This window comes from Hemitrygon akajei, chromosome 11 (genome assembly GCF_048418815.1).
Source record: "Hemitrygon akajei chromosome 11, sHemAka1.3, whole genome shotgun sequence".
NCBI classification, from domain to species: domain Eukaryota; kingdom Metazoa; phylum Chordata; class Chondrichthyes; order Myliobatiformes; family Dasyatidae; genus Hemitrygon; species Hemitrygon akajei.
In genome coordinates this window covers 159,444,118-159,470,192 of record NC_133134.1, presented here as the reverse complement: position 1 = coordinate 159,470,192, position 26,075 = coordinate 159,444,118, and the positions used below count along the sequence as shown (strand labels likewise).

At 41.0% G+C, this 26,075-nt stretch overlaps 2 protein-coding genes across 6 annotated transcripts in view; one reads left to right on the top strand and one right to left on the bottom strand.

The window, feature by feature from the left end:
• Window positions 1-3,304, top strand: part of cyld2 (cylindromatosis (turban tumor syndrome) 2) — a 72,313-nt gene extending 69,009 nt beyond the window's left edge. For all 5 annotated transcript variants that reach the window (XM_073062048.1, XM_073062051.1, XM_073062050.1 and 2 more), the window contains one exon: window positions 1,856-3,304. In XM_073062048.1, coding sequence (XP_072918149.1) covers window positions 1,856-2,031 — 176 coding nt within the window. In that variant the 3' untranslated portion in view covers window positions 2,032-3,304. The remainder of the gene's footprint in view (window positions 1-1,855) is intronic.
• Window positions 3,305-6,490: 3,186 nt separating this feature from the next.
• Window positions 6,491-18,024, bottom strand: rab5if (RAB5 interacting factor). The gene is made up of 4 exons (XM_073062056.1): window positions 17,819-18,024; window positions 11,508-11,611; window positions 10,549-10,678; window positions 6,491-7,888 (listed from the first exon to the last, which is right to left on the bottom strand). Exons 1-4 carry the CDS (start codon window positions 17,918-17,920, stop codon window positions 7,847-7,849), a joined length of 378 nt encoding a protein of 125 aa, XP_072918157.1. The 5' UTR covers window positions 17,921-18,024; the 3' UTR covers window positions 6,491-7,846.
• Window positions 18,025-26,075: the final 8,051 nt, after the last annotated feature.

The window sequence follows — 26,075 nt, the reverse complement described above, 5'->3', positions numbered from 1 at the left end:
AGGTCATCTGTATCAAGTGACTTGTGTACCCTCAGGTCTTTCAGCTTTTTGAGAATCTTCTCCCATGCAATAGAACCTGCATTCACTTCTCTTCCATCACACCCTTCACTATCTGGCACACTGCTAGTGTCGTCTACAGTGAAGACTGTTGCAAAATACTCATTTAGTTCATCTGCCATTTCCTTGTCCCCCATTATTATTTTACCGGCCTCATTTTCTAGTGGTTCAATATCCACTCTCATCTCTTTATTTTTATATACTTGTAAAAGTTTTCACTATCTACCTTGATATTGTTTACTAGCTTGCTTTCATCTTTTCCCTCCTAATAGTTCTTTTAGTTTGTAGTGTTTTAAAAGCTTCCTAATCCTCTGTCTTCCCACTAACTTTTGCTTTGTTGTGTGCCCTCTCTTTTGCCATTGAGTATTATGGCAAATGTACTATTTTACCATTTGAGTATTTCTTTGTTTTTAGAATACGTTTATACTACACCTTTCCTAGAAACTCATGTCATCCCTGCCAGCATCTCCTTCCAACTTACTTTGGCCAACTCCTCTCTTGTACCATTGTAATTTCCTTTACTTCACTGAAATCCTGCTACGTCAGACTACTTTCTCCCTATCAAATTTTACTCATATTGTCATCACTTTGTCCTAAGGGTTCCTTTACCTTAAGTTCCTGAATCATCTCTGGTTCATTACATAGCACCCCATCCAGTACAGCTGATCCCCTAGTTGGCTCAACGACAAACAGCTCTAAAAATCATTCTAGGCATTCAACAAACTCACTTACTTGAGATCCATTTTCAACCTGGTTTTCCCAATTGACCTACATGTTGAAATCTCCCAGGACTATCATAACATTTCCCTTTTGACACACCTTTTCTATTTCCTGTTGTAATCTGTGGTCCACGGCCCAGCTACTGTTTGAAGGCCTGTATTTAACTGCCATTAGCTGCTCAACTTATTGAGTTCCCCCAGCAAATTGTTCGCTCCAGATTCCAGCAGCCATGGAAACAGCATCTTCCCTGTTCATCCCAGTTGCCTGTGTGTGCTTGAAGAGAGCATGGAAACAGAACCTGGCAAGCTGGCTGCAAATCCTTTAGGTTTTCCAGCCCATCCAGATTATTGGAGTTAGTATTTTGAACTTGCCTGTTACAAATATACACTCAGTGGCCACTTTTTAGGTACCTCCTGTACCTAATAAAATGGCCACTGAATGTATGTGGTTTCCTGCTGCTATAGCCCATCCACTTCATGATTTGATGTGTTGTGCACTCAGCGATGCGCTTCTGCACATTGTTGTTGTAATTGTTTTTTTGAGTTACTGTCACCTTCCTGTCAGCTTGAACCAGACTGGCCATTCTCCTCTGAACTCATTAACAAGCGTTTTTGCTCACCAAACTGAATTACTTTTGTGTATTGCACCATTCTCTGTAAACTCTGGAGACTGTTGTGTGTAGAAATCTGCAAATTCTGAAATACTCAAACCACTCCATCTGGCACCAACGTTTATTCCATGATCAAAGTCACTCAAATCACACGCATTCCTCATGATATTTGGTCTGAACAACAACTGATGCTCTTAACCATGACTGAATGCTTTTATGCATTGAGTTACTGCCACATGATTGGCTAATTAGATATACGCCTTAATTAGCAGGTGTACCCAATAAGGTGGCCACTGAGAGTAGATCTGCAGCTTCAGTTGGCTTTCTCTGCTTAAAGTGGTAATTAGTCTGAAATTTGCCCCATTTATGACTGAACACAAGAACTCTATACATTTAAACCTATTGCTTCTAGTGCAGAGAGGTAATTTTCATTTTCCGCTACTGACCAACCTGTTTTGTCTATCTTAGATGATGAGAATATTCCAGAGATTACGGCTTGTCCACAAATAGGTGATTACCTGATGATGTCAGAAGAAAAGCTGTCTTATACCAACATGAAGCAGCTTGATGGATTTGCCAAAAGACTTTTCTGTGATGCCTACATGTGCATGTATAGGAGCCCAAGAATGTGTTTGTATAAGTGACTCATGAGACAAAATGCCTGAGTGACATTGTGGTAGGCATTTATTTCGCTGAAGGCCCAGTACACCAGCAATATAACAAGAATGATCAATTGCTTCATATTTATCAAATAACATACTGGGCATTATAAAACATTGTGACAATGCCACTTTGGATTTTACCTTTAAGTCACGTTTTAAGTGAACGTTCAGCTGCAATTTTTTACAGAACCATATTGGAGAATTAGAGAGAAAATTAAAGTGAAAGATGGAAGTAGATTTTGCAGGGAGGTGTATAATAACTCTGCTTTGGTTTAAAGCTAATGAAAGAAATTGCTGATCATCAGGAACCAACCAATATGAAGAACTTGGATGTGCATAAGTTATAGAGTTAGCATGCAAATATGTTTTGAATATATTACATAAAAACAGCATCATCTGGTCTACAGATAACACAACTGCACTAACACCTGCTTGCTTGGTTCCTATTAACACTGCCAGTATCAGTGAAAGGTGCAGAAAATAATTGGATTTGATTTGAATTTTATGAAATTTTTAGCAAATGATTTTATCTTTCCAGCTAGTTGTTGTGACTCATTCCATAGTGCACAACAGTACATTTTTAGCCTCTTTTTTTTACCAGAAAAGCCACTTGATGTCCAGAACGTGGTGGTCAAATGACCAGTCAGTGCAACAGTTTGAGAAAGCTTTGAGTGTGTACTCCTACCTTGGACTTTCCTGAGAAATCCATTGGCGAAAAAAACTTGTACACCAAATTTTACTTTACCACAACCATTTCAATGAATTTTAAGTATATTACCGAGTAACCTGAATGGAAATATAAACTTGGTGTGTGCACTTTATTCAAGGACTCTTCACAAATTGTTTCTGGAACTTTCTGCATATTGTGTACATTGGATGCCACGATTGCTAGAAATGTTCCTTCACTTATGCTTCTTAGGAAAACTGTAATGTTTTTACTCATTGTTGTATAGAAAAAATATTGTAATGAAATATTCATTTCACTGTTTCTTTAATGACTTCTTTACTGTGTAAACTTTATTGTTATCCTTGCATGTGGAATTCGGCAGTAAGAAGTGAAAAAGGACTTCATCTTTTGCTTTTCATATAGTTTAGACTGAAAATATCTGAATAGTTGTAAATTATCTGATAGGAATTCTGGAAAGCTAGCAGAGATGGATCTTAAATTGTCTGCTGGGCACTCTGTAGTGGGCGTGATTGCACCGATTTTACTTGTAATCCCTTTGGCAGTGTATTAATACAAAAACATTGTTCACATCCTTTCACACACTTTTTTTAATAAGACAGGAGCAGATGTAGGCCATTAAGTCCAATGCATCATCTTCACCCCATCATGACTCAATCTCTCACAACCCCATTCTCCTGCCTTCCCTCTGTAAACTTTGAGATCTTTACGAATCATAGCCTATCAACCTGCACTTTAAATATACCCAATGACTTGACCTCCACAGCCAGCTGTGGTAGTTAATTCCACATATTCACCACTCTGGTTAAGAAATTCCTATGCATCTCCATTCTAAAGGGATATCCTAGTATTTTGAGGCTGTGACCTCTGGTCCTAGACTCCCTCACTATAGGAAACATCTTCTCCACATCCACTCCATCTATGCCTTTCAATATTTGATACATTGAGATTCGGCCCCTCTCCCCCATCATTCTTCTAAATCTAATGGAATGGAGTCCTGTGGGCTACCTCGGAAATTGTTTTCTATTACTCTTTACATCTCCACTCTTTTTTTTAAAAACTTTTTTTATTGTGTTTTCAAATAGTTACAGAATAATCTCCACTCTTAATAAATATTTGTCTACTTGATATTTACGACATTCAATTGTTTTGCACAAGTTCTTCAGTAATCCTTCTATGCAATATTTATGGGGTTATTATCCCATCCCTGTTTTTTAATCTAACCTTCATCAGTGGACAAATCAGCTTAAAAAAAAACAGCTCAACTTTAGTCCATCTATTAGTTATTCATGCTAACCTCAAAAAAATTTTCTGTTCAACCGGAAATGATCTTAGACTTCCGCTCAAGATGGCACCTGCGTACAATGCTCTTGGTTGACATCTGGATAGATTATGGAACCATCTTTTTCACTTTTATGTTTGTTTCTCATCTTGAATGTGATTCTGGAACTGTTGGAGCCTGTGTTTTGCTGTTTGGATGTTCCATCAATCTGCAGTCTCCAAGAGGATTCTGTTAGGCAGAGGCTGCGTGTGCAAACCTCGTAGCGGGCAGGCTGCAAGTTTGGCTCCATTTTGATGATTCAAGCAACAAGGGAGATTGAAACATCATAATGAGTGCAGGTGAGCACCAGGTGCTTGCCTTTTGATTGGTTGCTCTGTAATGGAGAGGAGAGTGCTTGCTGCTGCATTTTGAGTGTTGCTCAGGTTTTTGTGGACTTATAGACGTTTTTTGCCAGGCTTGTACTTCTGTATTTTTTTTTTGCCCCATCTTCTCAGTTTTTTTTGTGCAGAAGGAATCTGTTTTGCTTTTTTGTGTGGGAGTAGGGATTTGGGGGTTGATGTGCTTGGTCTGTTGGTTTTTTTTATTGTGGGGAAGAATATTTGAGTTTATGATTGTGTTGCCTTTCTTTTCTAGCTTGGTTTCATGACGACTAAGAGAATTGAATAATTTCAGTTGTATACTTTGATAATAAATGAACCTTTGAAATGGTAACTATTTGTACAACTTGCCCAAGATCAGTAATAACTGAGTTACAAATTTCTCAAGAACCTGTTCATTGAAACGTTACTGTTCATGCCGAACATATTACTTCTAATCCTAGCCACAACCTTTTTTATACTATTGACTTCACCCCATGCTCGTTTGTAACCTTGGTATCCTGTTTAACTGACCTGAGTTTTGACCACATTTTCACACTTGGTATTGTCAGTTGCTCTCATATTAGAGTCATCCTTATGCAATTTCTGGCCTCAACTACTCCAATGCTCCTCTGGGCAGCATCCACTTAATAAAATTATCACTTGCTGATCATTCCCCGTACCTGATGAATTACATTGGTTCTCAATCCACCAACATAATTTAAAAGTTCACAATATCCGACTGCAATCCATTCATGGCCTCACTGCTCACCACCCCATCCTTTTCCAATTTGACAGCTCAGCTACCAGTGAGAACCACTGCATTTCAATGGATATTACCTTAGAAACATTCTTCTGCAAACCTTAGAACCGATTCTACAAGATATTTAGGATGCAGATAATTTTTTTTTGAAAGATTGGGGAATGAAGTACTATGGGATCTTCCGCAAAAACAGAAACGAGGCCTGGACAGATCAGCCATGATTATATCTAATATCAAGGTTGTGTTGGCCTGGCCCACTCCTGCTCCTATTTTCTAATGTTCTGTGCAGCACCCCCAGCACTACCTGATTTTGTCTAAAAGAAAATAAGGGGATATTTATTAGGCTTCTACTTATATTCCCAAGGCTGTGAACTTCCAAACGTGTAATGTACAGAATCAGACAAACTAGCTCTTCATAGCTGTAAAAGACATTACATTGAAGGAAAGATTATCAGACACTCAATGCATTCAGGCCTTATCTCTGTATTGCCATTTTCCATTTTAGAATTCTGAGATTATCATTAGTTTAAAAGTGCAAAGCAGATTACCATTAGCTAAACTTCTGCAAAATACATTCAAGGGATTTCCCCCCTCGCAATATTATCAGATAATCAAAATTATATGTACTCTTAATATTTACATTATGTTCATGCTTAAGACAGGATACAATGCAAGAGGATGATTAAAATGAATGGAGTACTCCCGGCTCAATTTTTGATTGGCTTGGTGTGGTTCACTAAGGGCCTTGGACATGTAGCTGCTCTCTCAACTCCACAAATTGCACCTCCAACTGTACACAGAGGGAACATTTTGGCAATTTGATTCAGTATTAAAAGTTAGATGACCTGATGCAATGGCCATCATAAAATTGATGAGGAAGGGAACCTACAAATTCAAAATCCATTTCTTGCAACCTGTATCCAGCCTTATGGCCAAGGTAACAATCAGTGGATACTAATTACAAACCAAACCCCAGAAGAGATTCTATTTATAATGCCCAAATTAAACGTTTCCATTCTTGGCATTTGCAATATTCTGGCAGCAAAGGTAGCTCCAATTTGCTGCCTTAAGACTTCCAACCCACTTAATATCTTAGTCTAGAACAGCATGTCCAGAGCGTTTGAAAGTTACTGTTATAACTGTTTCAAACCAAACAAGCAAGACAACAATTTCAGTCACAGCTAGGAAACCCAGATTCAACAGAGTTTGGAATAGCAGCTGCACATCATTGCAATCCAGAAACACTAGAGGCAGAGGTCAATAAATTTTCTAAGTTATCACAGCAATAAGACTATGGATTGTGGTTAAACACAGATGCTATAGCAATTAAACATTCAAATACATAACTAATCATATGATAAAATGTAATTTTAATACTACTGACAGATCTTGCTAATTCAAGTGTATGCAGAGCACCAACTATATTCTGTTAGCCAGAGCATAATTTGGAGGCCTACTCCTGATCCTACATTAATGCATCATAAATCAAATATTTGTTCAATCAAAAGTAGTAAAAATATCTATCAAGGCAAGGTAAAAGTTGCATGTACATAGTTTAGAAATGGACAGATGTGGGAGAGAGATGAACATAAATTGGAATAAATCATCATGCGTGTACAACAGATTTCTCTGAACTAGGGTTCATGGGTTTAAATACAAAGCCAGATTTAAATTAGAAGTCTGGAGATAACCATTTCTCCTATAATACCGTGATGCTCAGAAACCTATTAACACCTCATGCCATGAATATCATTTTGTTCAATGCCCTGAAGCAGAAGTTGCACTGTTTCAAGGTGAAAGAGAGACCTCTTCTAACAGGTAGGTTTTGCAAGGAGCTATCACCAGGATCTAGTAACGGAGACTAATTTCCCACATTGTAACCCAACAATGGAATTATCATTATTTATTGAATGCACGATGGAGGCCCAATACTGTTATGTACAAGGCATTACAATTTTGTGGATAAGGCTGTATTAGCCAGATCGTTTCCTGTCTGTTAATTACTTTGGGGTACAGAAAAAGAGGTAGTCTCAAAGCTTTGGGATTATTGTACTCCAAAGCACCAATAATGTTTGATACCCATATAATCTGATATGTACATTAGTAGGAAAAAAGGAAGACAAGAATATGAGCCAGTACAAAACATTCAATTTGAATTCTGCTCCAGGTATCAAAACTTTATCAGTTGACTGAAAATTTGAAACGTTGGTTAAACCACTTTGATCTTTAAAGCAGGTACAAAACAGTCTTGCTTTGTAATTTTAATGCTACCAAGGTGCAATCATTTTCCATTATAAAGTCTGAAATACAAACTCTTAAAGATGTACAAGTTAAAAATTAATGTTTCTTCTCCAATTCTACAGATAATTTACATTAATTAAATTAAAATAGATACTAACTACATGAGTACCAACATTGTAGGGAATTACACTGGGTAGCTGCACTTCAATGCTGCTGTAGCTCTTGAAACCATGGTGGCCAAAGAGATCCATGTCTTGTAAAATTCCTGAAATTCTCCATACATTAAAACATCAATGGGAATGCAACTTCCTGCAAGCTGTCCCATGGAGTCTTCACAGGTCCCATGATTTGATGGTACAAAAGATACTGAACTACTGCGAGTTTTTTTTCATATAATATACACCCAGTAAAGTGTTTGATTTCTCTTTCAACATTTAAAACTGGCAGGAACTGATGACAGTTTTTGATCCTCAGTCAAAGTGAATTGCTGTGTAAAAGATGATCCAAACAACCTAGAAACGAATAACAGAAATCTATGACAAGTGACACTTACAAAGTTAACGTTATTATTCAGAAGAATCGGAGACAAAAAAAATAAAAGGGAAATGATTCAGGGTACACGTTCTTTGATAATTTATATATCTGGCAAATATCCAATAATTGAGCTTCATAATTTATTGCCAATTTTAGCTTGTACTATAGTTTCCTCTCCCCCACTCTCACAGTCCAGCTGGCAAGATGGAAAATGACCTTGCACACACCATCAATAATTTTCATTTTATTTAGAGGTACATCACAGTGTAAGGCCCCTCGGGCTCAATGACCCCACACCGCCCTATTACATCCACTTGACCAATTAACCTACTAACCCTCAGGTCTTTCCAATGTGGGAGGAAACCTATGCAATAACAGAGAGAACATACAAACTCCAAACAGGGAGCAGTGGGAATTGACCCAGGGTCACTGGTATTACAAAACATTATGTTGACCGCTAGGCCATCATGCCGCCCCATGGTGGCACAGCATCCAAACTAGACAGTTATTCCTCACCTGTTAGCCTTCAGGCTGACTGTGGGTAGGTTATTTCAGCTTGCGATGCATATCAGCTCAACTGATATTTTTAATCACCTTGCCCATTTTCCAGTGTAGGTAACAAAATAGTAATGGGAAGTGGAATTCATACCGCTAACTTTTCTCCCTGAACTTGGAGCTCTTTCAATTCCAACACCTCAACTTTTGTCAGGGTGGCTCAATTCAGTTAAAACTAGCAAAGATCACATAGCACCTTCCACCATCTTGACACGTTTCAAAATTTACTGCCATTGTTTTTATTAAAGTTGCAATAACTGTTGTGTTGTAACTAACAGCTGTAATGAATACAGCAGTCACCCAATTAGAAGTGAAGTATTGATGAGATGATTTGTTCCTGAACTTGGTTGAATGTTAAATATTGGTGGAAACAGGAGAATTTCTTGTTCAAGTAGTACCATAGAGCATGACTGGTGACATCATTTAGCATCTTAACTAATGACTGAATGTTTATCACTTCTCAGTATTGAAGTGAAGGCTCAACCTGGATTACGAGCGCAAGAGATTCTGCAGATACTGGATATCCAGAGTAACTAACATCACTTTCACACTCACACAATGCTGGAGGAACTCAGCAGGTCAGGCAGCATCTATGGAGAGGAATAAACATAAGTTTTGGGCTGAGAGCCTTTATCAGGACTAATGAAGGTCCTACCATAACCTGTACCGATATTTATCTATCTATTTTTATTCAGATACAGTGCGGAATAGGCCCTTCCAGTCCTTCAAGACATGACATCCAGCAACCCCCACAATTTAATCCTAGCTTAATCACGTGACAATTTACAATAACCAACTAACCTACAAACTAGTACATTTTTGGACTGTGGGAAGAAATCCATGTGGTCACAGGAAGAACGTACAAACTCTTTATAGGAATTGAACCTGGGTTGCTGATACTGTAAAGCATTGTGCTATACTATTGTGCCACCCCAGAGGAGGAGCTTGGCTTGAAACATCAACTGTTTATTCCTCTCCAAAGATGCTGTCTGACCTACTGAGTTCCTCGGGGGGGAGCAGTGATCGTATGTTTACACATTGATAGCTTTGTAAATCTTTTACAATTGTGTACAAAATTCAGAAGTAGGAATTTCACTGCAGACAAAGCAAAAAATTTACAAATGAATTGATCCTTAGGAGTTAAGTTGGTTGAGATTGTGTGTTATGTGGAAAACATTATTAAAGAAAAAGATTCACAAACGAGAGAAAATCTACAGATGCAGGAAATCCAGGCAACACACACACACAATGCTGGAGGAACTCAGCAGGCTAGGCAGCATCTATGGAAAAGAGTAATTCAACGTTTTGGCTGAGACCCTTCGGCAGGTCCGAAGAGAGAAAAAAAGTATCAACATTATAGGGGATTACAGTAGAGGAGGCATTCCCATTCTGATATGTCTATCCATGGCCTCCTCTACTATAGTGACGAGGCTGCACTCAGGCTGGAGGAAACACACTTTATATTCAATCTAGGTAGCCTCCAACCTGATGGCATGAACATTGATTTCTCGAACTTCCGGTAATGGCCTCTCCCCCCTCCCCTACCCCCCTTCACAGTCCCCATCCCCTTTTCCCTCTCTCACCTCATCTCCTTGCCTGCTCACATTGCCTCCATCTGGTGCTCCTTCCCCCTTTTCTTCCCTCCATGGCCTTCTGCCCTCTCCTATTAAGACTCCCCCTTCTCCAGCCCTGTAGTTTTTTCACCAATCAACTTCCCAGCTCTTTACTTAACCCCTTCCCCTCCCGGTTTCACCTACCATCTTGCACCTCCCTTCTCTCCTCTTCCTCTTTTATTCCTCGGCTTTTTTTTCTCCATCCTGCTGAAGGGTCTCAGCCCGAAACGTCAACTGTACTCTTCTCCATAGATGCTGCCTGGCCTGCCAAGTTCTTACCGCATTTAGCGTGTATTTAAAGAGAACTGTTTCAGTGTTTTAAGGTATTAAACAATTCTCTTAGTGACAGGATTGCCCTTTGTCAGGGATTCCCAGCCTTTTTTATACCATGGACCTGACCATTAACCAAGGAGTCTGAGAACGACAGGTTGGGAACCTCTGCCCTACATTATCGCATAAAGAACAGTTACCAGAAACAATGCAAAAGATGTCATAAATCCCTCTTTTGTTAGTTCCCACGTTCCGCCATATTCTTCTTCATCCACCTGTTGGAAACTGCTAAAGTAGAGGTATAGGATCCCGGCATTTATCAGGCAAAATCTGCAAGCAGAAAACCCAGTAAACACTTAGACAAATGTTCAGATCATAGCAAAATTAATGTTAGTTTACAAACACAGAAGATTTTGCATTCTCTGGAAATCTTGAGGAACACAAACAAAATGCTGGTGGAATAGTTGGATGTTTTGGGCAGACTCCCTCTCCTGCCAGCTTGTATTCCTTTCCCTCTCTCCCACCTTCTGTTCTGCTCCCCCCCTTCCTTTCCAATCCTGATGAAACATCAACTGTTTATTCTCCTCAATAGATGCTGCCTGATCTGTTAAGCTGCACTTGCAGTTTTTGTATGTTATTTTACATATTTTGTTCTTTGAAAGCCCATTTGTCAGGAAGAACCCAATGCCGAACCCATAACCTGAGCCCATTTTTTATTTAAGTATAAAATAGTAAAATTTTATTTATATGTTAAACAGCTGCTTTCACAATTCTAAGTTCCTGCTAAAGTCACAAAAGAAACCTTTACTGCATACTTGTTAAGAATGATGAATGAAGACAGGAAGTTAAATATTAGAAAGAAGGGTGGGTATGGCTCTCTTATTAAATAAAGACTTCTGGAACCTCAATCATTTGACTTTAGCAAAATTAGGACAGGAAGTTCAGTTCCAGCTTCCTTCCAAAAATAAATAAATAAAATCACAACATTCCAGAAGGTCCATAGTTTTGAAATGTATTCTTTAGGATGTTGCAGTTAGCAGGTGGCAAGGGAAAAAAAACTCAAAACCCCAAAAACCAAAAGCACTAAATGCATCTGTGTTAATAGTAAACATTTTCCTATTGTACAAATAAGCACAAGATGAACAGAATCTAGACTTACATTGCTATTCCCAAGAATCCTTTAAGTGGAACAACTCCCCAGATAACACCCAAAATAATTGCAATTATTTGACGAAACCAGTAGATCACATCTAGGAATTCATCCTGTAAAGGAGAGAAACAAAATCAATTAATTTGTCCAATTTACAGTCCAGAATTCTTGTACATTTCATTAACAGATTTATATCCATTTAAGAATCAGTTCCAGTGAGCTTCAGCTCAGGTTGAGGACTTAAGGATATTTTGATATAAATTATACAATTTATTGGTCTTTGCCCAAAACATAGGCTCTTTATTCCTCTCCAGTTCTTTCAGTATTTTGTATATTACTCTGGATTTCCAGCATCTGCAGAATCTCATGTGTTTTGATACAAATTCTGGTTTAAAAACAATGAAACCTTATCTATTTGTAGCTATGGTAGCTGAAAGTTTTACTTTTTAAAAAATCCATGAATTAAATGCTTGTCATAATATTCAATACCCTACCTTAAAAGTGATGATATAAAGGTTGTATATTATGTATAGTTCATTAAAAAGATACATGTTCCACATATTGTGAACCCTATACTTCCACTGTTTAATTTTGTTTACAGTTTTTGAAGAATGGCCCCATGTGGTCTGTGCACATTACGAAACTTCCTGCCATCCCTAATGAGATGAGCAATCTGTCAAATCAGATGAGGAAGTTGCATAATGTATTTTCTAACTCCAGTCCAGTATGGGCCAACTTTTTGGCCATTAACCTGAACTCCAAAAAACACAAAAGGCTAAGTGGTCACTCGTTATCAGGTCATATTCCTTCACAAGCAGGATTACTCTTCAGCTCACTTAAGTTTCACAAGATGAATATTGATTAAAACATCAGTGTGTATGAATAAACAAGAGATTCTGCAGATCCTTTATATCCAGAGCAACACACACACACAAAATGCTGGAGGAGCTCAGCAGGTCGGGCAGCATCTATGGAGAGGAATAAACAGTGGATGTTTCAGGACAAAACCCTTCATCAGGTCCCAGATGCACCACAGATTGATATGGCAACTGCTCTACCTGTGACAGCAAGAAACTGCCAAGTTGTGGATGAAGATTAACACAGAAATCAGCCTCCTTTCCACGGACTCTATCTGCACTTCTCGTTGTATGAGTAAAACCGCCAATAGAATCAAAAACTCCACCAACCCCAGACATTCTCACTTTACCCCTTCCATCAGGCAAAAGATACAAAAACCTGAAAGCATGTATGACCAGTCTCAAGGACAGCTTCTACACTGTTGTTACAAGACTACCTAACAGTCTCAAGGTGACTGAACAGTTCCGTAGTACAATAAGATGGGCTCTTGCCCATTATGATTTTGCACCATATTGTCTGTCTGCAGTGCTCGTTCTCTGTAGCTGTTGCACTTTACTCTGTACTGTATTATTGTTTTACCTTGTACTGCCTCAATGCACTGTGTAATGATCTGATTGATATGAACAGAGCGCAAGACAAGCTTTTCACTGCACCTCAGTACATGTGACAATAACAAACCAACCAAACACACTTCCCCAGATGATCCACTCAAAATATACTAATTGTCTTTGCAATACCTCATGGTACACTGCTTCAGACAGAAGAAACACAAATGCCATTTGAAGTTAGCGCAGATTCGGCATGTCATCTGAAACTCTGATAAACTTCTACAGATGCACAGTGAAGAGTATCCTGACTGATTGCATTATGGCCTAGTACGGCCACATTGAAAAGCAGAAAAGCCTACAAAAAGCAGTGGATACAGCGCAGTCCATCACAGGAAAAGCCGTCCCCACCATTAAGCATTTCTACATGGAGTGCTATCATAGGAAAGCAGCATCCATTCATCAAAGAACTCCCACCATCTAAGTCATGTTCTCTTCTCGCTGCTGTCACAGGAGGTCCAAGAGTTTTGGGTCCCACACCACTAGGTTCAGGAACAGTTACTACCTTTCAAAAATCAGGCTCCTGAACCAAAGTGGATAATTTCACTCTCCTCAACACTGAATTAGTTCCACAACCTGCAGACTCAGTTTCAGACTTTACAATTCATGTTCTCAGTGTTATTTACATACATTTTATTTGCACAGTTTGTCTTCTTTTGCACATTGGTTGTATATCCATCCTTGTGTGTATTTTTTCATTAATTCTATCATGTTTCTTTGTATCTACTGTGAATGCCTGCAAGAGTAGTATATGGTGACATAAATGTACCTTGGCAATGTATTTACTTTGAACATCATTTCCTGAAAAATAAATCTCATTTTATCATGTTAGCATTGCATTTAAGACAAAGTGATATGTTTCTCAACACTGGTCTAGATGTACTGTCTAAGGTTGTTTGAACTAAATTCTAGTTACTTTACAGAAGGGTATCCAATGAGTACTAGGAGAAAAACACACATTTATGTGAACATAGCCAAAATAGCTGACAGCTTCTCTGCAAAGTCAATGTGTGCATGACATTATTTGACATCAAATGGCATTATTTCCAATTTGTAAATGACATGGTTGAGTTATCCTCTGATTTTGGTAATTTACTTGCAAACTTTTCATCACCATGCAAGAAGGTATCGTCAGTGCGCTGTTGATTGTGATGTGTCCTCAGATGCTTGGCCTTTATATACTTTTCAATCAGCTGACTGACACTCAACTGTGCCGTGGGGAGGAAATGTCGTCGCTGACTGGCTGTATGGCGAACTTCATGTGTTGTGGTCAAGGTCTACATGTTTGTTTCCAGAAATTTCTGCGGAAAAATCATGCTTCTAGGAATTTTTTTGCACGCTGCCATGACTTTCACTGATGCAGTCAAATTTGTGCCCCTTTTGATCTTCATGGGTAGAGACTAGGGAGAGGTAGTCGTGGTGCTTTATGGATAGTTTAATCCCAGTTTGGCCAACCCAAAACAACAGCAATGTTGAGGAGAGCACTTTGCAGACCAAAAGAACCAAGCTATTAACATGACCAACATGGTACACAAATTCCAATGTGGGGTCTGCAGAAAATATTACATTGGCCAAACTGGGAACTGTATGAATTAATGTGAGGTATATAAAATTATGAGGGGTATAAATAGAGTTCAGGCAGATGGAACTCGTTAGCTATGTTTCAATTCTAGGACAGGGGTCACCAACTTCTTTTGCACCTCGGACCGGTTTAATATTGATAATATTCTTGCAGACTGGCCGACCGGGTTTGGGGGGGGGGGGGGGGGTGTTAAACACGACTGGAATACAGCGATACTCGAAGGTGGTTCCTTGTGTACAGTCTATTCCGCAATTTAGATTACGTGGCTATCAGCCCTTGCTTCTGTCCCTCTTGCTCATGTTTTTTCCGCTCAGAAAACTCAACGGGTTTGTCTTAAAGTGCAGGGTGTTTGGACTCAAGGTACCGAAGCAATTTTGAGGGCTTCATTATTAGACAGCCTCTGTGCCCGAACTCCAGCTTCCCACCCAGCTGCTACCAGACGCCTTGGCCAGGTGCGGCTGGTCATGGATGGGATGAGAGGACAAGGTAAGGGCCAGAAGTCCCCGTGCCGGTCGCAGTCTGGAGAGAGCAACCGACCGAGCGAGGAGTGTGACAGGGCGCGTGCCCGCCCTCCTTGTAGGTAGGTAGGATCTAATCAGCTGACAAAAGTTTGGCTGGAGGGATGACTTTCAGTAGATCACAGCGAGGTAGCTACTCTGCTACTTATGAAACCCTGAGCCCAAATTAGGTCGTCTGCGAATATTTTAGCGCCAGGATCCCCACAAACATTCGGTGTGCTAAACAGGTTTAGAGGCAGAGCCCATCTGTCCACACTCCAGGCCAGCAGCATCTGCACTTTTCGCCAGCTACGCGAGGCGGCCGGTTACCCAAGGCCAACCAGTGATCCCTGGCGCGAGGGTATCACTGCGTTTTGGCAACAGATGACCTCGCGTGCTTTCAAGTTCAACAGTGAGCGTGACAGGGAATGAGGAAAGGTGCAGCCGATTCATATTATTTCATATCGACCGGTAGCACATGCTTTGCGGTCCAGTATTGGTCCGCGGGCCGGTGGTTGGGGACCACTGATCTAGGAGAAGGAAAACACTGCTCGCAAACCTCCACTGCCTCGTGGCTATACCCACTCATGAGGAAGATTTTGGGAGTGAACCCCAGGCAAAATCTTGAGCTGGAGTCACTATGTTGAGTGCAACTTCTGCAACGCCATAGGTGCCAAACTGTATCGGTCTCTGCTGTTCCTTTGGTTTCATCAGCTGCATGGAGTGGGGGAGTCTGCTGCATGGGCAACAGCTTGCTCTCCATATCGTACTGCCCTGACTTGTTTGCATACTGACTTGCTTATCATGTAGACAGCTGGCACACAACATCTGTGGTCGACCCCGACCAGCAAAGGGTCTCAGAACTAGAAGATAGATAGGGTTGACGAATGTAGGCTTTTTCCACTGAGGTTGGGCAAGACCGGAACTAGAGTTCATGGGTTAATGGTGAAAGGTGAGATGTTTAAAAGGGAACATGACAGGAAACTTCTTCATTTAGAGGGTGGTGAGAGTGTGGAATGAACTGCCAGTGGAAGTAGTGGAAGCAGGTTCAATTTCAACATTTAAGAATAAACTGGATGGGAGGGGTGTGCAAGGCTATGTATGGCCCAGGTGCAAGTCGATGCAACTAGCAGATTAAGAGGTTGGCATGGACCAGATGGGCTAAAGGATCTGTTTTTGCATTGTAATATTCTATAAATTTTATGTATCTGTAAGTGCAAACTGATTTATTTGAGTGCCTTTGAATGCTAGTTCTAAACTATGAGCAACACTAATTTTCCAGGGCCTTTTGAGGCTTCCTATGCATTCTTTGTGCAATATAACCAAACACAGTTAGGGGTGCATACTAGTTTACAGCAGGCAAACTTCATGCCCCTATAAACTTTTACAGAATTAAATACAAATTTACTATTGTCTTATAGCAGACGATGTTTCTTCTTGATCTCCCACTCTGAAACTTGAGGCTTTTCAATGCCTCATCATTAACACCCAAGATGCTGGGATATCTTGAGCAACACACAGAAGATGCTGGAGGAACTCAGCATGTCAGGTTGTATCAAAGGAAAAGAATAACCAGTTGACATTTCAGGCCAAGACTCCTCAGCCTGAAACAGCAAATGTTCAATCCTCAACATTGATACTACCTCATCATTGCCCATTTACTTTTAAGAGAACCAATGTCATGAAAATGACACCATCTTAATGTTTACAGATCTCGTAGAGAGCACTGTAATTATCAGTCCACATGATTATTAACAAATATCTGGAACCCAAAACACTACATTTTATAGATTCTACCCAACTAATACTTCCAACATGCCCTCTTTTCATGACAACCATCGGGGAGGAGGTACAGAAGCCTGAGTCAACACACTCAACATTACTGTCACAGGAAAGCAGCATCCATCATCAGGGAGCCCAACCACCCAGCTCATGCTCTCTTCTCAGTGTTGCCATCAGCCTCAGGACTCACACCACCAGGTTCAGGAATAATTACTAACCCCTTGATCATCAGGACTTCACTTGCCCCGTCACTGAACTGTTCCCACAACCTATAGCCTCACTTTCAAGGTCTCTTCATCTCATGTTTTCAATTATTACTGCTTATTTGTTATTATTTCTTTTCTAAATTTACATAGCTTGTTCTCTACTGCACTCTGGTTGATCGACCTAGTTGGGCAGTCTTTCATTGATTCGGTTATGGTTACTATTCTATAGATTTATTGAGTGTGCCCACAAGAAAATGAATTTCGAGTGAGATAGGTATTTTTATAAGATTTACTTTGAACGTTTAGGTAACGGGCAGGAATCAGGGAATAGGTACTTTGATAATATAATTTACCTTGAACTTCGAATGTTTAGGTAATGGGCAGGAATAGGGAAGTTTTAGAGTAAAGGTTATGCGCAAGTTAGTGGAATAGGGTAATGTGGAGCCTTTCCACAAGCTCGGGGCGCGACTGGGAGGGAACAGGATCCTATCGTGCCGTGCTCACGGGTGAATTTTACAGGTGTGTGGGCTGCAAGTTGCAGGCAAAGTGTGTCTGGGGTGGGGGTGAAGATGGATGTGCAGTTTGGGGTCCGGAGGGAGGCCATGGGTGAGAGACGGAGCCCCGTAAGGTAGAAGGACTGATGCTCTGGGTTGAGGGCGGGAGTATGGGAACAGAATGAGGGCTTTTCATAAGACAACCCAACTTTAGAAAGGGTCAACCTCTCGGAAGACGACTCGGGCCTCGCCACTGGGCCCCGCACACACTCGCCCACCCGCCCCTCCCGTCTCACCTTGTCCTCCCAGGCCGCGTTACTGTTCAGCACTTTACTCCAGACGGATACTTTCAAGCCGCCGTTGGCCACAAGGTGTTCCCTGGACTTGGCTCCGCTCATCCTCCAGTCACGCCAGCCGGCTCTCCCTGCTCACTCAGCCCCAGCAGTAGCGAACTTACCCCGCGCTCAGCCAGGCTCACTGACGTTGCATCTGCGCATGTGTACGCTCCCGCCAGCAGGCAGCAAGGTCCTCCAGTATACCAGCATGCTCGAGCTTACTGATGCCGCCGTGATAGTCGCCATCTTTTACCCCCAGCCTTGTCTGACACCCTGGTCACGGGACACCACTTATTTGAATTACACTTCCTGTTAACAATAAGAAGGTCAAGAGCTCAATTTTTGTGCAGTTTCCTCATAATACAATTGTATTTCTGGAAATAAGAACTACTAATGAGCAATGACCAGGTAATGTGTTTATTTACACCACAAATCATGTATTCATAAAATATGGAGCTTTACCATCAGGATATGGCAATGTCTTCATTCATTGATTGACGTAATCATGTTATCAATCCTTAAATGTGTTTGACTTTAAACTCGTCACCTGCAAATTATCACACTCTGGTTCTCCCCCTCCTTCCCTTTCTTCCATTGTCCTCAATGATGAGAATCCTCCTGCTTTAGCCTTTTACCTCTTCCACCTCCCCCCTCCTCACTCACCCACCTACCTTCCTCCTCACTTGGTTTCACCTGCCAACTTCTACTCCTTCAGTTTCCCCGCCTTGTTCCGGCTTCTGCCCCCTTCCCGTCCATTCCCGATGAAGGGAATCAGCTTAGGATGTCAACTGTTAATTCCTGACTTGCTGAGTTCCTCTGGTATATTTTGTCTGTTGCTCAGAATTGCCAGCATCTGCAGAACCTCGTATTTATAAGTTTAAATGTAGCTTATTGATGGCATGCTTGTCTCCGAATTTGACAGCTGTAGGTTGAAGTTCTAATCTTGACACGACTTCACTGCAGGTGTCTCAACTGTACCTGTAAGATGGACATGATGGACAAGCTAGACTGTGAAGGGAAACCAATCTGTTGTGCATTTAATATTTCAGTATTATTTGAGTAATATTGTACATGTATTGCTTGATTAAGCATTTTTTGTTATCTACATAATTCATTACCAACCAGGATAGGTCTTACATAGTGAATGGTAGGGCACCGAGGAGTGAGGTAGAACAAAGGGATCTGGGAATACAGGCCCATAATTTGTTGAAAGTGGTGCCACAGTTAAGCAAAGTTAAGATAGGTACTTGGATGGTAGGGGTATGGAGAACTATGGTCCTGATGCAGGTCATTGGGAGTAGGCAATTAAAAAGGGTTTGGCATGGATTGGATGGGCTGAAGGGCCTATTTCTGTGCTATACTTTTCTATGACTTTATTACGTGTTATATGTAGAAGTAAGTGAACAGTGTATGTCATTACAGCACATCATATGTGCGTACCTCACTATGCTGAGTGCATTGGGTTTAAAGGCATACCGTTGCTTAGAAGTTTGACTGATCCAACCAAACCAGCCGAGATGAGCTTTGCTGATATCATGAAAGTAATGCAGGAACATTTAGAACAAAAACTGTTGTTGATTGCAGAATGTTTTAGGTTTCATAAGCAGAATCGAAACAAAGGGGAGTCCAATTCAGCAAACGTGGCTGAATTGAAGAGATTGTCTGAGCATTGTCAGTTCAGTGATGGGCTTAATGATGCTCTGAGAGAATGTTTAGTTAATGGCTCCTAACTGAAGCACAATTCATACTTAAAAAACTAGTTGGGTTTCTTGTATCAACAGAAACAGCAGCCAGAGATGCAATTGAGTTGCAGTCAGGAATGAAAGTGAGCCTGAGCAAAATTGCAAAGTGTAAACAGAAACCGGCCCGGCCAAACAAATTGTGTTCCTGTTGTGGGACCAGTCAATACAGGTTTGAAGGCGAAACTTTCAGAAAATGCAACAAAGTAGGACATACATGCATGTCAGGCAGACAAAAATAAATGAACTGCACAGGGAAGAGAAAAGGATAAAAATAATGTCAAGGAGCAGTTTCAAAAAGGGCACTAATCGGCACTCAGCTGAGGAAAAATCTAATAATGTTGAGAGTGACACAAAGCTGAGTAGCTTGAGATTTATCATGTGAAAACTAACAAGAGACAAACAATATTCCAGATTCATTTATTATCAAAGAATGTATAAACTATACAATATTGAGATTTGCTTGCTCACAGATAGCCATAAAGCAAGAAACCCGAAAGAATCCAATTAAAAAAAATAAAAGATCAACACTTGATATGCAAAAGATAGAAAAGTAAACAGAGATCATGCAAACAGTTGAAGCGAACAACGGTATTCTGAACCAAAATTGTGTCCTTAGATCCGAACTCTAGAGTAGGCCCAAAGCCTCACTTATCAGTTCATCATATTAGCAGGCATGGAGCACAGCAGCTGGTGTGGTCTTCATAGCCTCAGTGCCATGGAGATGACAGCCTAAAGGCTCGAAGTGGATCATCTGATGGAGTGGGGTAAGGACAACGACCTGGTCCTTAACACTTCTAAAACAAAAGAGATGATCACTGACTTCAGGAGATCAAAGGACAGAGTACACCCCCCCACCCTCCATATACATGGAGAGGCAGTGGAAAGTGTGGAAAACCTAAAGTTCCTTGGAGTTATGTTGTCAAAACAACTGACATGGACCACCAACACCTCACTGCTTGTAAAAAAGGCACAACAAAGACACTTCTTCCTCAGAAAGCTGAAACAGGCCAAACTCCCACAAAAGCTGTTGCTTAACTTCTACAGAAGCACAATTGAAACCATCCTGACCAACAGCGCGCCACAGTGTGGTATGCCAGCTGCACAGCCACTGAGCAACAAGACCTACATCGCGTGGTGAAGGTGGCCCAGCGAATTATCAGGCTGGAGCTCCCAGGACTGGACACCATCTACTCCAGCAGACTCAGGAGGAAAGCAATCAGCATAACCAGAGACACCACACACCCCGGCCACTCCCTGTTTGACCTGCTGCCATCCAGCAAAAGGTTCAGGACACTAGAAGCCAGAACAGCTTCTACCCCAGAGCTGTGGCTTCCATCACACCACTCCCACAGAACAATGACTGAAACTGTGAGCACACACAGGGACTCAAATACTTGCACTAACGGCACTTAGTGCATTACTGTGATATTCTGGTGCTGATGCTACTTATTTTCTGCTATTTATCTATTTAATACTGTGTTTCTATTACTGTCTTGTTTTTATCTACCACTTTATTTAATTGCCTGAGAGGAAGCCAAACAGAGTTTCATTGTATCTATGCATAATAACAATAAAGATCATTTATTCATTCATGACCATCATGGAGAATGAGTGGAATTGGCTCTCACCCTGTCTTATCAGTCGATCTGGACTGGTGTTTAATTTGAGCAAATAACAGAACAGTGAAAGAGGCTCTAGCACCCTGGAGTGAGGAGTGAAGATCGCAAAGAGTGAGCAAAACTGGCTGTTGCCTCCGATCTGGGCTGGCATTTAAATTGTCTATATAGCGAATTGTACCTTGCACCAGGACTCGGGAACCGCTGCTGCGAAAGGCTCCGGGCCTGCACTACCCCACCCAGTGACTCGCCCTGGGCCCAGATTTTGTTGCCCAGTCCAAAGCCACTCTCAAGCTCTTCAGGTCAGCTCGGCACCCAGAACGATCCAAACTTGCACCCAGGCCAGTTAAATGAGCATTGGAACTTCTCTGCCTGGGCCCTGACTTCTACTTTTGGTGCCCAGGGTGATCCAACCTCACTCCCAGGCCAGCTATATGGGCATTGGAACTCCAAATGCAATGATTCTGCAACACATCATCTTGGCTCATCCCCCAAACTCGCCTCACCATTGCTTGCCCTTTAATTTAACACAATTTACCTCCGAAAAGATATTTTTAGTCGGATTTCATATCTTTTTGACTACTAGAAACTGTTGCACACATTCGGTAGCGCCATCTTAATCGGAAGTACCGATATGGCTTATGCCAGAAATGAACGGCAAATTGTTTAAAATGGATTTGGACACTGACTCAACTGTTTCAGTCATTCCACAAAATGAGTTTAAATGGGATTTCAAAGATACTGAAAAATGCAGATATCCAACTAAGAACATACTGGAGAAAAGATACTGTAATTTCTATGGGAATGACATTTGTAACAGTGAAATACAACAACCAACAAGCCACATTGAGCATGTATGTGGTAAAAGCAGGAGGGCCAGCATTGGCTGAGATAACTTACAACTTGATTGGAGATCCATCCTCCATTTGCATGCCACTTCCCCTGCTATAAAGTCAACTGAAACCAAATTTAGAAAGGTATTAAATGATGCCACAGTGTACAAGGATAGCATTGGAAAATTTTTTAAAAAACATATCAAGGGTTAATATATCGCTAAATGAAAATGCCACACCCAAGTTTTAAAAGCCCGTCTGGTTCCTGATACCTTCTGTGATGATGTAGTCAGTGAGTAGAATGCAGGGAGACTGATGGAATTCTTTCCAAGGTTTAGTACAGCCCATGGGCAACACCAGTGGTCTCATTAGCCAAGAAGAATGGGTCTGTCAAGAACTCTAGTGACTTTCAGGTCACCATCAACCCAGTGCTGAAAGTTGATCAGTGCTCACTGCCTAGGATAGAGGATATCTTTCCAAATCTTTCTGGAAGAAAACACTTCAGTAAAACGAACTTAGCTGAGGCTGACCGACAGCTGGAGATGGAAGAAGAGTCCAATGTATTTCTCACCATAAGCACTCTCAAAAGGCTTCATCACTATAATAGGCTTATTTTTGGAGTAACATCTGTGTTTGCATTCTGGCAGAAAGCTATGGACCAGGTGCTGCAAGGCTGCCAGGCCCTCAGTGTTACCTTAATGACATCATTATTACCAGTGAGGATGGCAAGGGAAGTCTCCAAGATCTCAAGACCATATTAAAAAGATTAGAAGATCATGGGCTCAGAGCACAAGTGTGAAATCCTTGAAGAAAACATCACTTTCTGTCAATTACTACAACAGGTTCCTGCCAAACCTGGCTACTGTGCTCCACCCCTTGAACATATTATTACAGATTTTAACAGATTACAGATTTTAAACATTTCAACCAGTACCTGTATAGGAGAGTTTACCCTCGTTTTTGATCATCAACTACTGGTGTCCTTTTCCAACCCACTAACAGCTACAGCAGCACAAATGCAGAGGTGGCTTGATTGCGAAGGATGCAATTACAAGATCAAACTCAAGAGGGCAACTAATTATGGAAATACTGATAGATTGTTACATTTGCCCTTGGAAAAGGAAATACCTGAAAAATTTACAGAAGAGCACTCTCCTCTTGTCATAAGCTCCCTAATGCAAATCAAATGTGATGGTCCAAAGGGAAAGCAGAAAAGACCCCACTCTGTCTTAGGTCTACATGACAACCCAAAATGGTGGAATTGTGCAGCAGTAATCGCAGTTCCCCCATTTTTTTTTTACCAGCGTCAGGATGAACTTGGCCTTGACAGGGTTGCCTAATGTGGGTATTTAAAGTTGTTGTATGATCCAAGCTGAAAGCTAAAGTGTTTGGAGGAGCTACACGCTAGTCATCTAGGCATGGTCAAAATGAAAATGTTGGCTCGAAGCTTTGTCTGGTAGTCAGGGCTAGATCAAGGAGCTTGCCATGCACTTGATGCCAAAAGCAGTGCTTCTCCATCTCTAAACATGGCTTGCAGAGGATTCACAGGGATTTTGCCGGACCATTAACAAGCACAAATTTCTTGGTAGTAGTGGATGTGGCTACAAAGTGGCCAAAAATGTTCCCAATAGCCTCCACTGCAGCCTTGCACACCGTTAATGTGTTGAGAAACCTCTTCTGTGGTTTCTTAGTCAGTGACAATGCACTACAGTTTTTGAAATAGTTTGTCATTCCAGAAAAAATTGAACATATTACAATGGAAGACATATTACATCTGCACCGTGCCATCCAGCTACAAATGACTTGATGGAAAGGTTTCTTCAGAGTCTAAAGAACACACTGCAAGCAAAATCAACAGAAAACACCACACTAACACTGCCTTGCATATCACATTGCAGCATGCTCCACAACCAACAATTCACCAGCTATGCTGTTCCTGAATCTTTCCTTAAGTTCATGTTCACATGAACTTAAGAACTAAAGAGATGGTTGTTGACTTCAGGAGGGCACAGAGCAACCACTCCCCGCTGAACATTGACGGCTCCTCGGTAGAGATCGTAAAGAGCATCAAATTTCTTGGTGTTCACCTGACGGAGAATCTCACCTGGTGTCTCAACATCAGCTCCATAGCAAAGAAAGCCCAGCAGCATCTCTACTTTCTGCGAAGGCTGAGGAAAGTCCATCTCCCCCATCCTCATCACATTCTATAGGGGTTGTATTGAGAGCATCCTGAGCAGCTGCATCACTGCCTGGTTCGGAAATTGCACCATCTCGGATCGCAAGACCCTGCAGCGGATAGTGAGGTCAGCTGAGAAGATCATCGGGGTCTCTCTTCCCGCCATCACGGACATTTACACTACACGCTGCATCCGCAAAGGAAACAGCATTATGAAGGACCCCAAGCACCCCTCATACAATCTCTTCTCTCTCCTGCCGTCTGGGAAAAGGCTCCGAAGCATTCGGGCTCTCACGGCCAGACTATGTAACAGTTTCTTCCCCCAAGCTATCAGACTTCTCAATACCTGAAGCCTGGACTGACACCTTGCCCTATTGTCCTGTTTATTATTTATTGTAATGCCTGTACTGTTTTGTGCACTTTATGCAGTCCTGGGTAGGTCTGTGGTCTAGTGTAGCTTTCTCTGTGTTGTTTTTTATTATGTAGTTCAGTCTAGTTTTTGTACTGTATCATGTAACACCATGGTCCTGAAAAACGTTGTCTCATTTTTACTATGTACTGTACCAGCAGTTATGGTCGAAATGACAATAAAAGTGACTAGACTTGACTTGATCTCCTCAAACCCAATCTCAGAAGGAGTACGCAGCACAAACAGTTGAGACAAATTGAAGGCTCCTCAAACAAGGAGTTTCAGTGTTTCACTCCTGGACAAACAATCCTGGAAAGCGACTACAAAGATGTTCAAAAGTGGGTATGTAGGTGAATTTAATTTGTTTTTTTTGGACACTGATGAACAGGAAAGACTCTTTTGTGTCAAGGGGCAAAAGTTGTTGTATGGGCAGTCTCTTCCATTTCAACCACTGAAGCTTGTAACCCTTCCAGAGTTGCAATAGGTCTCTTGCTGGCCTCCCTCACTAGTCTCCTTCTTGCATAGTCACTCAGTTTTTGAGGACGACCTGCTCTAGGCAGATTTACAGTTGTACCATATTCTTTCCATTTTTTGATGATTGACTTAACTGTACTCCAAGGGATATTCAGTGACTTGGATGTTTTCTTGTACCCATCTCCTGACTTGTGCTTTTCAATCACAAACATGAGAAAATCTGCATTCGCTGAAAATCCATGCAACACATGCAAAATGCTGGAGGAGCTCAGCAGGCCAGACAGCGTCTGTGGAAAAGAATACAGTGTTGCATGTGCATTTCAATAACTTTTTTGAGGAGTTGCTTGGAATGTTCTTTTGTCTTCATGATGTAGTTTTTGCCAGGATACTGACTCACCAGCAGTTGGACCTTCCAGAACGAGGTGTATTTTTACTAACAATCAATTGAAACACCTTGACTGCACACAATCTCCATTGAACTGATTATGACTTCTAAAACCAATTGGCTGCATCAGTGATGATTTGGTTTGACATACTAAAGGGGATGAATACTTATGCAATCAATTATTCTGTGTTTTATATTTGTAAATAATTTAGATCACTTTGCAGAGATCTGTTTTCACTTTGACGTGAGTCTTTTACTGTTGATCAGTGTCAAAAAAAAGCCAAATTAAATCCACTGTGAGTCAATGTTGTAAAACAATAAAACATGAAAACTTCCAAGGTGGGGTGAATACTTTTTATAGGCATTGTGTGTGTGTGTGTGTGTATACAAATAAAAAACTTATATATAACCAGAGAGCATATGTTATGTATTTGAGTTGCGATGCATTCTATATTGAGTTGGAGTTTACAGCTAAACAGGGAAGTGTGTTGGGTATTTATTATTTTGGTAATATTGTAAATTTATTGTTTGATTAAGCATCCTTCGTTGTTTACATAATTCATTGCGGGATATATACAAAAGT